The sequence below is a fragment of the Trachinotus anak genome, unplaced genomic scaffold (assembly GCF_046630095.1).
Source record: "Trachinotus anak isolate AG129_WGS33_773 ecotype Australia unplaced genomic scaffold, CSIRO_AGI_Tana_v1 ptg000028l, whole genome shotgun sequence".
Taxonomy (NCBI): domain Eukaryota; kingdom Metazoa; phylum Chordata; class Actinopteri; order Carangiformes; family Carangidae; genus Trachinotus; species Trachinotus anak.
In genome coordinates this window covers 6,402,511-6,414,441 of record NW_027273879.1, presented here as the reverse complement: position 1 = coordinate 6,414,441, position 11,931 = coordinate 6,402,511, and the positions used below count along the sequence as shown (strand labels likewise).

At 43.9% G+C, this 11,931-nt stretch overlaps 1 protein-coding gene across 1 annotated transcript; it reads left to right on the top strand.

Moving 5' to 3' along the window:
* Positions 1 to 270: 270 nt before the first annotated feature.
* Positions 271 to 11,873, top strand: dhx29 (DEAH (Asp-Glu-Ala-His) box polypeptide 29). The gene is made up of 28 exons (XM_071466236.1): positions 271 to 594; positions 1,197 to 1,270; positions 1,416 to 1,529; positions 1,633 to 1,762; positions 1,869 to 2,008; positions 2,090 to 2,233; positions 2,756 to 2,882; positions 3,004 to 3,162; positions 3,739 to 3,907; positions 4,066 to 4,186; positions 4,292 to 4,684; positions 4,766 to 5,032; positions 5,149 to 5,292; positions 5,494 to 5,670; positions 5,872 to 6,012; positions 6,626 to 6,770; positions 6,878 to 6,998; positions 7,097 to 7,181; positions 7,405 to 7,493; positions 8,122 to 8,250; positions 8,415 to 8,490; positions 8,636 to 8,860; positions 9,036 to 9,172; positions 9,725 to 9,815; positions 9,963 to 10,259; positions 10,346 to 10,477; positions 10,738 to 10,834; positions 11,498 to 11,873. Exons 1-28 carry the CDS (start codon positions 426 to 428, stop codon positions 11,551 to 11,553), a joined length of 4,149 nt encoding a protein of 1,382 aa, XP_071322337.1. The 5' UTR covers positions 271 to 425; the 3' UTR covers positions 11,554 to 11,873.
* Positions 11,874 to 11,931: the final 58 nt, after the last annotated feature.

Below are 11,931 nucleotides of genomic sequence, written 5' to 3'. Positions count from 1 at the left end.
ATAGCTTCAAATACGCCACCGCTGGTTGTTACATCAAAATACAATTTAAATACTAATACAGTCTATCAAGCTTATTTTATATGCGCGATCTACGGTTTGTGTTGGTTTGTATCTGATTTCACATGATAATAAAGTGGTACAATGTGTAACGCAGTAAATTGTCATCTAGTTTATTTGATGCCATTTAGGTATCGGATTATAGTTTGTTTCTGTTCTTCCCATTTTCATGAATGCAGCATATACGTCCGCTACGGTGGCCGTGTGGTCCAGGGTTCAATCCGTCATGAAAACGCAGGAATGAGAAACACACACTAGCGTAATTTTTGTTCTCTATTTATAATCGAACCCTTTAGGGCCTTGCTGATGACTTCGAATTACTTTTGCCACATAAAGGAGCCATATACAGGTTGTGTTTTGGTGATTTAATGGGTGGAAAGAAGAAAAAATCCGCCGCTCCGGTGGCTCCGGCAGCAGCAGCAGCAGCAGCGGGCAGGAGTGGTGCCACTGCTGCGGGGAACAGCGTGGCGGAGGAACCGAAGAAACAGACAGCCAGCACCAAGCCGGCTAAGCCAGCCAAAGAGAGCAAGTCTAAAGGTGGTAATACCTGCTAACGGGACAAATCCTCCCCAGACATCGTCTTGCTCCACTGTACAATACTCAGGCACCTACTGTGTGATAAGCGTGTTCATATGGTCACTTTTCAGTCTGATAATACTAAATTATATTGGTGTTCAGAATATTGTGCCCCGCCCTGTATACAGTGACTTCATCGTACTTGTATACTTGCTGTGATCGGGATGTTTACTATCAGGCTGTGCACATTTACTGGCACAACTTTTACACACGGAGCTCTCTCCTTGTTCCTTTCATTTCAGTACGTCGTCACACAAAGATCATTAACTTCTTCATGCTGCACCTTCATAAAATCCTTTATGCCTCCTTGTGCTGCTTGCATGCCAGATGCATCATTTTCTTGTCAGGCTGGTAAACAAACATTGCAGTCAGATAACTTGTGGTGGACATTTTCCTGCACATAAGAAAAAGTAAACCATTCATGAGTCAGAAGAATGGCCATATTGCGTGATAATATGTGTCAACAAATGTGTCATGTCATAAAAGATATAACATACTTGTATTAGTTATGTCAGTGAAAGTGATAATTGAACTAACATGAGATCTGCCACTGCTCTGCTCAGCTCCAAAGACCTACAGTCTGTCCAACACTGCGCAGGTCGACACAGGAGGCGTCTCAGACAAGTCCATTCTTAAAGTAAGTTACCATGTTGTTACCTTGCAACACACAAATTGTCCATTGTGTATTCAACTTTGAATGTCATCAATTTCATCAAGTGTGTTTCCCACAGAGAAAAACATTAGAAATCTTGTAATTAATGGGATTTAACTCTTTAACACAGGTTGCTATCCAAGCTGACCTGGAGAAGAAGATCATCAAGCTGATCAATGACTTCAGACAGGAGGATGGGGACAAAGGGCCCATATCAGGCAGACTTACAAGCAAGAAACTGCTGGTGAAGACAAAACTTCTTCTTTTTTTTTTTATTTTCAAAGTTAATGCACATATAGATTTGTTCTTGTTGTATTTATTTTGGGTGTTTCTTAATGTGCTTGCAGGACCTGTACACAGCTCTGGAGAAGTTCAACTTTAAGAGAGAGCACATTGAGGAGGCGATGAAGAGCAGCGTGCTCTACGGAGGGGATCTCCATTCTGCTCTCGACTGGCTCTGCCTCAACCTTAGAGATGGTAGTAGAGCATCAGCAGTCATTTAGATATAATCACTGTATAGTTCTTGAGAACACGACACTGCAAAAACTCTGTAACTCTCTTTATTTATTGTCTGTTTTACCAGAGGAGCTGCCGGAAGGCTTTAGCCAGCAGATGCAGGAGGAGAGCCAGAGGAGCAGGCCCAGGTTCCAGCCTCCTGCTCAGCAGAAACCTGCCACCCCGAGCCCCAAAGCACCCAACAGCACCCGCAAAGAGACCACCAAGGTTTGTGCGTTTATTAACAAGAGTGCGCTGGCTAGACAGCTGTGATATCATTGCTTATTAAGTGTGTGTGGTGTCTGCCAGGCCACAGAGAGGGATGAAGCTGCAAGCATGAAGGACTGGATCCTGAGGTATGCAGAGCAGAGCAGTGAGGAAGAGGAGGAGGAGGAAGAGGAAGGAGGGAAGAAGACTGCGCGCAATCCTGAACTGGACGAAAAGTTTGACCCAGTAATTAAAATTAATACTAAGAGCTATATATTTTTGAAAAGTTAAAATAATGATTCAACATTTTTGGGAAATTTGCCTTCTCCAAGAGAGTTAGACAAGTTTTTGCAAGAATGAATATATAACATGTGAATTAGTGAGCTTTAGATGTGCTGGTAGGCAGATTTTTATTACCAGGCTAGCTGTTTCTCCCCTGTTTCCACTCTATATGCTAAGCTAAGCTAACCAGCTGCTGGTGGTAGCTTCTTATTTACTGTACAGACATGAGAGTGGAGAGGATTTTACGTGGTTGAAAAAGCTCTCCATTCTTTTATTTAGAAAATTTGATCACCTTAGTGAACAGATGCTCCACCGTTTCTTCAGGAGTTTGAAGCTTACATGGAAAGTAACCACATTTCAGCATTGAAACTGAATAGTTTGTATAAAGGTAGGAAGTTGTGGTAGATGAGTACACTTAATGTCATTATGTATGCGTAACAATGTGGTCAGTCTATAATTGAGTGTGCGTTATTTCCCATTGTATAGAATGACCGGTATTTGATCCTCACTGCTCAACTGTATGACACTAAAGAAATGGCGGCTGCTGCCAAGAGCAAAGGAGACAAGGCAGGTCAGAGGATGGCACAGGACAGGATACGCATCATACAGCAAGGTGTGTGTGTGTGTGTGTGTGTGTGTGTGTGTGTGTGCTTTAATTCTTCCATGCAGAAATTAAACAACATTTTTGAACCCACCTTTGACTTAAATAGAACAAATATGTTTTCTCTTTCTAGAGATGAAGCAGCTGGAGTCCCACCCCATGTTTAACCCAGCTATAAAAGTGGTGGAGGTGCCTCAGAAGGAAAAAAAAAAACTTCCTGTCAGTGAGGACAAAGAGGACATCTCCTTCAATTTATTTGAGCAAGCTGAAAAGGAGCCTCCTGCCGAGAAAGGTTCAATAAACACCAAGTTAAATTCAATCATTGAGTGACTTTAATAGAACATGTTCAAAAGGTTTTACAGGATATAGAAACCCAAAATATAGCAAACTGTAGGACGTAATTAAGTTGTAATATTATGGCTCAGAACCAATATACTGTATAGTACCCTGTAATAGATGCTGCATGCTCATAAATCACACCCACATATTTATCCTCAGTCATATGAGTCAAACTTTAATATATTATTTTATCAGACTAGTAGAGAGTGTCTGAAATTTGCAGTGGAAAACATACAAATCACCCTAAACCAAGAGAGATGCAGTTATTCTGTGTGCGGGGAGAAGTTCAGGATGTTAACTCAGAACATAAGAGGCATCAGTCAGACAAAACACCAGGAGGAAAATAACCTGATATAAGCTTGATATTTTTTGCAGTGTAATGTAGCACGAGACTCGACAGATGTTGCAACTGAAAAAATGTTTTCTTGAAGTGTTCTTAAGATTTTTCTGCAGCCTTCAGAGGACAACATCTCGCTCCAGTCGCCTCTGACTTCTTTGCCGATCATTTTTTTTTCATTTGCCTTCGCAGTCGTGAAAAAGAACGAGCCGAAGGACATTCGTAATTTTGACTACACAGCTCGCAGCTGGACGGGAAAGTCTCCCAAACAGTTTCTCATCGACTGGGTCAGAAAGAACCTGCCCAAGAGTCCGCCACCAGCTTTTCACAAGGTCGCTGCTGGTAGATACTGGAGATCCAGGTAAGTGTGTGTGTTTTCTGAGTCCTTGTTCCCATACAGTGTGTTATACTCTTGACATGCTGAGAAATCCATTTAAATTGACTGCTCATACAACAAAACTAACTTTTGAGTGAAGTTAGAAATAGGTTGTATTGATTCGATGTTTTTATGTCCATCAGGGTGCGTATTCAGAGGGCAGATGATGTTCTGGAGGTTTGTCCCACCATCCTGACTGAGGACAGCATGCAGGCTCAACACCTGGCAGCCACACTGGCACTCTACAACCTGGTTAAAGGACAGGTGCTACATGTTACCAGGCCACACCTCTGCTCTGTTTTGGTTTTATATATATATTTGTGCTTAGAGTGAGCTCTCTCCTCTCCCCTCTCAATCTTTGACTCTCAGTCAGTGCACCAGCTCCTTCCTCCAACCTACAGAGATGTGTGGTTGGAGTGGAGAGACAGTGAGCAGCAGAAGCAGGAGGAGAGCCGCACTGCCGCCAACAAACCTCGAGACCAGTTCATCTCCCGCCTCCTGACCAGACTCAAACAGCAGCAGAACCAGAGCCAGGGGCAGGGGTCTGCATCCCAAGGCCAGGCCAGGTTGGGCCAGGGTGGGGACGAAGAGCCTGAAGAGTCCTGGGAGAACCTGGCTGGTCTTGATATTGGGCAGGGAGGAGAGGAAGTGGAGGACAAGAGTGAGAAACAAGGAGGGAGGAGGGAAGGGACGGGAGCGCTCGAGGCATCCAGGGAGCTCTTAATGAAGCTGAGGAAGTCCTCTCTTGCTCACAAACTGCAGGTAAATACACTTGAACTTTTCTACACAGTACAGTTCGCATAAAATGAACCCAAGTCACTAAACCAGTGTCCTACCTTTAAGGCAGAGCGACAGCAGCTGCCTGTCTTCCAACACCAGCATCGTGTCCTGGAGGCTCTGAAGCGTCACCCTGTGGTGGTGGTGGCTGGCGAGACGGGCAGCGGAAAGAGTACTCAGATCCCCCAGTTCCTGCTGGAGGAGCTGTTGACCGGGGGCAAAGAGGCACAGCCCTGCAACATCGTGGTGACTCAGCCCCGCAGGATATCTGCCATGAGCCTGGCCTGCAGAGTGAGTCAGGAGCTAGGATGTGAGGATGGACCCGGATCGAAGGTGCAAATCCACTTTTACAGAGACGCCTTCAGACTTGAGGGCCACAACATTACTCTTATGGAAACAACAGTGTAGGCAGATTGGATGCATTGACACCTGCTGTGATCGTGTTTCAGTCGTCGCTGTGCGGATACCAGATCCGGATGGAGAATCAGTCCGGGGAGTGGACTCGTCTGCTGTACTGCACCACTGGCGTTCTGCTCAGGAAACTCCAGCACGACAGACACCTCAGCTCCCTGACGCACATCATCGTAGACGAGGTACTGACAGATTCTGATCAAACACAGTATTAGCAGATTGTAATGTCCTGGCACCGTGTGTTGCCATATTGTGAGAGTCCTCTCAATCCTCAGGTTAATATATTTGTAAGTGACATTTTTTGTCTGGTTATAAAATAAAAAAGCGTTTGCAGTTATTTTTAAATGACATAATCAGACACCTACTCACCTCCGTCTTCTCAGGTCCACGAGCGCAGCGTCCAGTCAGACTTCCTGCTCACCATCCTGAAAGATGTGGTCATGAGGAGATCGGACCTGCAGCTGATCCTCATGAGCGCCACAGTGGACTGTGACAAGTTCTCCAACTACTTCAACCGCTGCCCAGTGATCACCATCCCTGGCAGGACTTTCCCAGTGGAGGTGAGAGGAGAGCTTTAGTTTGGGTTTAGCCGAACACAGAATCTAATTTAATCCCTTCATCTGTTTTGGATGTCGTATCACGTGTTTTAGCATTGAGTCGTATCACAGATGCATTTCTGAACAAAAAAAGAAGATGAACCTTAGGACATGGTGGAGGAAGCAGGGTGTACATTACTCAAGTTCCTGTGGTTTTGTGTGCAGGTGTTTCACTTAGAAGACATAGTGGAGCAGACAGGGTACATCCTGGAGAAGGACTCGGAGTACAGTCAGAAAATCCTTGAAGAGGAAGAAGAAGTCAGCGTCTCTGTCACCCAAAAAGGCGGCAAGACATTACAACACCAGGTAATGTTGGCCCTCTGCAGTACTATTCTGTGTCTGTAAGCTGCTGCTCTAATCTCCAGCAACCTGCAGCAAAACTTGAAAACATGGTTTCAAATCTTATTTTTTAAGTTTGGAAAAACATTCATGCATAGGTATTATTTATTTACAGTTTATTTCCAACCCCAAACTGTGGTTTGATCAGATTTGATCAACAGTGGCCTGGCAACATAAGCAAACAGCCCACCACTGTCATTAGTTTTTGATTCAGATATTGATCAGTTGTGATTGAGACACACCACCTTTCTTCCAGCTGAGCACTGCCCACTTCAAACCAGCAAGAAGAAAAACACACAGATACAGAAATCTCTCATGTGAAGTAACAGAACACTTTGGCAGGTTGTTTTTGGTTCTTGTAAAACCAGATCACTCATAGCAAGAAATTAATGAGGAAATAGGTTTTTAAAGCCTTTAAATGACTTGTTTAATTATAGGACACATTTCTGAGCAGTCGCTGTTAATGGACTGAGCCCGAGGCTTAAACCGCTAAACTGCTGTCCTGCCCCTTGAGAGACATAGTGGATCATTATTCTACTGTGATTTATAATAAGTATGTGTGTTTCTATGTGTGTGTCAGGAGGTGATAGTGAGAGACTCCTCCTCAGGCTGGGACCTGGGTCCTGACCTCGACCATTTCAGCAGCAGGACCCGGCAGGTGCTGCAGTACATGAACCCTAACAAGATCAACATGGACTTGCTGGTTGACCTGATGGACTACCTCGGTACTAAATATCATCATGCTTGTTTCAGACGGCACAAAGTCCACACTCATACATGTGTTGGTCTTGTTATGTGTGTTAAATTAGTGCGTTTTTGTCTTTCTGGTCAGACAAATCCCCACAGTTTGCGGAATTGGATGGAGCCGTCCTGGTCTTCCTCCCAGGTCTGGCTCACATCCAGCAGCTCTACGACCTGCTCTCCTCGGACAAGAGGTTCAGGGACAAAAACAGGTGACAGGCACACACTAATCCAACCCAGTATACACTCGTAATAGTCCTGCAGCAACCTTTGAAAAGGTCTCACTGTGAGTTGTGTTTGTTACTTTAAGGTATAGGATTGTTGCTCTCCACTCGACTCTTTCATCAAAGGACCAGGCTGCTGCCTTCACAGTCCCCCCTGCTGGAGTTAGGAAGGTACCACTAAATATGTTACAGTGTAATAACTGTGAAATAAAAATATACAGCAAGATTGAAGATCGTGTAATACAATTTTTCACACCACTAGCTGATACTTTCTCATGTTTTGAAACAGAAAATACAGTTTAAATATTTCTTGAAAATAAAATGATTTCATTGAGCAACTGAACAAATATTTTCACAAGTCCTAAAAATCCCCACTGCTCTGTCTCCTCTTCAGATGGTGTTGTCAACTAACATTGCTGAGACAGGTGTGACTATTCCTGACGTCGTGTTTGTCATCGACACAGGGAAGACCAAAGAAAATAAGTAAGAGCTCATGATCATGATCACGATACCAGAAAAGTCTCGCATATTATTGTATGGTTAATGTATTGTCTCTTGTTTTGTTACACATTGCTGATCCTAAACGATTTGATCTGTTTCATGGCTTCAGTCTTCAAAAATTATTTTATCTTAATTGTCAGACTATAAACAACACTCAGAGCTTGAGCTAAATGCTAATGAACATGCTCACAATGACAGTACAGCTGAGGCTGGTGGGAATGTCTTAAGCTTTATAGGTATTTGGTTATAAACTCAAGTAGTGGATGCTTGAACATTTTGAGCAGTTGAAGGGGCTGAATGAAAACTGAAGGGCTGAAAAAAGTTATTTCAGTTCTACAAACAGATTTTCTCCTCATGGTGGAGCTAGAGGAAAAATCAGAGGGTCACCAAGGTCATTAAGATTCATTACGTGGCAATCATGAATGTCCAAACAAAATGTTATGGCAGTTGTTGAGATATTTCAGTCTGGACCAAAGTGGTGACTCACCGAAAGATCAACATTCCCACCTCTGGAGCCACGGCCCTAACATGGCTAATGATTACACTAATGGGAAAACATAACTGAGGCTGGTTGCAAAGAGACGTGACTCTGTTCTGTTGTGTCGGTCAGGTACCACGAGAGCAGCCAGATGAGTTCCCTGGTGGAAACTTTTGTTTCCAAAGCCAGCGCCCTCCAGAGGCAGGGCAGAGCGGGACGTGTCCGAAATGGCTTCTGCTTCAGACTCTACCCGAAATACAGGCACGGAGCTCCTAACTCACTTTGTACTATTGCACTATGAGATGGGATGAAGAAGACAAAGCAGGAGAACAAAATATAAAGGATGTTTTCATCAATAAAAACAACAACTACACATGTTATATTATTCCTGTTTTTGGTCACGTGATCTGCTCTGTTGACCTCAGGTTTGATGCGTTCATGGATTACTCCATACCAGAGATACTACGCGTCCCACTGGAGGAGCTCTGCCTTCATATTATGGTATATAAACCACACTCAGTAGCATAGAAATAAAAATTCACAAAAAAGGCAACCACTTTTACCTTCAACCTCACGTGGAGACATTATCAAAGCCTCTGTTTAAGTGTTCTTCACTCCCACTAATCTCCTCTCTCCCCTCTGGCAGAAATGTCAGTACGGCTCCCCAGAGGACTTCCTGAGCCGGGCCCTGGATGCTCCTCAGCCCCAGTCGGTCAGTAACGCCGTCAACCTGCTGAGGAAGATCGGTGCGTGTCACCCCAGTGATCACGTCCTCACCCCTCTGGGACACCACCTGGCGAGTCTGCCCGTCAACGTGAAGATCGGCAAGATGCTGATCTATGGAGCCATCCTCGGCTGCCTGGAGCCCATAGTACGTTCCACTGCCTCATTATTATCAGACAACAAACACTCCAACTACGAGTCTTTGCAACTGTATTATGATTATATCTTGTTACTACTACTATTACCATATTATGCTGTAGTTATGTATCTTAAAATCCTACTTTCATGTCTTTCTGGAAATATTAATACAAGATTTGTTTCAGGCAACGATCGCAGCAGCCATCACTGAGAAGTCTCCCTTCTCCACACCAATGAATAGAAAGGAGGAAGCTAACCTGGCCAAAGCTGCACTGGCATTGGCCAACTCTGATCACCTGACCATATGCAACGCCTATCTGGGGTATGGACTGTTAGATACCTTTTAATGTCTGTGTATTTTCCCTAAATGGAGCCTTTTGGAAGCCTCTCACATTGATTTCCAAAGGTCTTGAATATTTTTGTAGACAGCGTTATAAAAAATGTTTGCATGTGGTTGTGGTGAGACTAGTGCAGCAGAGGATTGTTGAAGTTGTTCAGTCCTTTTGTGTGGACTCTGAGTTAACACCATCAAACTTGTTGCTATTCGTAACTATAGCAGCTATAAACATCAGCTACTCTAATATTTCCATCAGTTTTCTGCCACTTATCTAAATCCAGGTCCTGCTTATTGATTAATTATTATTAGCAGAAATTATTGTTGTATACAGTTGTAAAGTGCAGACAGAAATGTGACAGAAATGCCAATAATAATAAATATTTGTAGGCTTCCGTGGCCCTACTGGTTTTCCATCATACTTTGACAAGTAAGGTAGCATGACTGTGAAATGGGTATTAAATCTGTTGCCTTTAGCATGATTACTGCTATGACAGACTGACCTGACCTGCTTTCTGTGTTAACCTGTCATACTGTTAGGTGGAAGAACTCACAGATGGACGGACTGAGAGCAGAAATGTCCTACTGTAGGAAACACTTCCTCAATCGAACCGCTCTCATTACAATAGAGGTATCACACACATGTATATTTGCACACACACACACACACACACACACACAGACACACACAGACACACACCTGGGCTTCTCTTCACAAATTATTTTCTCTTCCTCCTCCTCCTGTCCAACATCATGTTGTTTGACATCTTCCATCCAGGATGTGAAGCACGAGCTGATGAAGATGATGGAGCAGGCAGGTTTCTGGTCGTCTCGCTCCTCTTCTCACTCCAAGCTTCAGGTGGCCTCGCTGTCCAAGCAGCAGATCTCGGTCCTGAACGCGGTGCTGACAGCAGGGCTCTACGACAGCGTGGCCCGGGTCTTGTGCACCCCCTCTGTGGATGTGCTTGAGCGAGTGGCCTGCACAGTGGAGACCCCGCAAGGCAGGGCGCAGGTCCACCCCTCATCGGTTAACCGCAACCTGCAGACACACGGCTGGCTGCTCTACCAGGAGAAGGTGTGTGCGTGCGTGTGTGTGTGTGTGTGTGTGTGACATCAGCTCATCTCTAAGTCTCATATGTGCTAATAACTGCTTTTCCTCAGGTGAAATACACTAAGATCTACCTGCGAGACACCACCCTGATATCTCCTTTCCCCATGCTGCTGTTTGGAGGCGACATTGATATTCAGCACAGAGAGAGGCTCATCACACTAGACGGATGGATACACTTTCAGGTCAGAAAGTGTTGGTTGCTCTGGGACTCCTGACTTTTTGTCTCCTTTCCTCGTCCGTCCCATCCTGTAGCAGCAGCAGTTGTCTTTGCAAACTTGACTTTGTACACCCACGAAATAAGATGCTGTTTAATGTTGTTTCAGTTTCAGGGTGTCGGTATTGTGCATGTAGGCTCACTGCAACACTTAATGCAACAGAGCCACCATTACTGTTATTATTTAAACCTGTGCTTATTTGATTTAACCCGTGTTCCCCTTTGAAGGCTCCTGTACGGATTGGTGTGATCTTCAAACACCTCAGGAAGCTGATGGACTCTTTGCTGGAAAAGAAGCTGGAGAATCCCAGAATGAACCTGGAAGGTAAACCCAAGCATCAAAGTTTTTATTTTTCCTACATTAAACAGCATAATTAAACATAACACTTTTGCACACTGTCTACACGGTGGAAAAATACTGGTGAAAAATTCATGCATTTTTCCTCATTCGGACAGTAGTAATAGATAAATAGCACTTGCTTAATCAAGGCATGGCTAAGCAGTGACTTTATTAGAGCATTGGTGGTGATATTTTGTATTTTTCTTATGTTCTTGCTGGGAACTCCAGCGTCCAGCTGTTTGGGGACATCTCTGAGCCTTTCTAAAACAAGAACCTCTATTCGTGTGATCTGTTTTTGAAAGATTTGTGAGGTTTTTTAAGTAGGAACCTGTAGGCACAGACTGTGTAGGCCCACTAACTGTGAAGAGAGAGACCAATGTGTTGTGGCTGTGGTCTTGTTAGGGATTTGTTGAAAGTTGCTAAAATCCTTCTCAAAGTTGTTCCCCATTGATGATTTTGTATTTAAATGAAAAAGGCTCCCATCATCCATTTTTATTTTCAAGACAAATTACTTGTGTCTTTTAAGCTGAAACATTTCTGTATTGTGATGTTTGTACGTTCTCAAGATACACTATGTTATATGGTTTCAGTCTGCAGATGTTGTTTTGGTAGATCTGATCTGATCCAGTCTGTCTCTGACCATTGTAGGTGAGAGGACCATCCAGATGATTCTGGATCTGATCAAGTCAGAGCATGCTTTGTGATATCAAACCACCAAAAGTGCTGTTTGCTACAGAAGAACCTGCAAACCGGGACCTTTCCACACACTGTCAACGGGCTCTGCGTCCAGTCGTCCTGCTGACGAAGTGCTTCCTGTTTCAGCCCTGCTATTCAGGACTCAGGCCTGTGGGCACGCAGCACCCACTGGACAGATGTGGGCATCCTGAGGATGAACTAGTACTCACATTGAGGAGGACTGTATAATATGAAATGCAAAAGGACATCCTTAAATTTGAGAGTAAAAATCAATAATGAGTTAATGATGTTGCCAAATGTGGTGGAAATAAAGCTGTATTCATTTTCATTTGAACCAGTTATTGTGTCAGGGTTGATAGTCAAAATGAAACACTGCTTTAAATATT

Coding starts and splice junctions, on each gene's coding strand:
- dhx29 (XM_071466236.1), top strand. CDS start 426: ATGGGTGGAAAGAAGAAAAAATCCGCCGCTCCGGTGGCTCCGGCAGCA. Junction 2,009..2,089: donor CCCGCAAAGAGACCACCAAG/GTTTGTGCGTTT, acceptor GGTGTCTGCCAG/GCCACAGAGAGGGATGAAGC. Junction 10,478..10,737: donor ACGGATGGATACACTTTCAG/GTCAGAAAGTGT, acceptor TCCCCTTTGAAG/GCTCCTGTACGGATTGGTGT.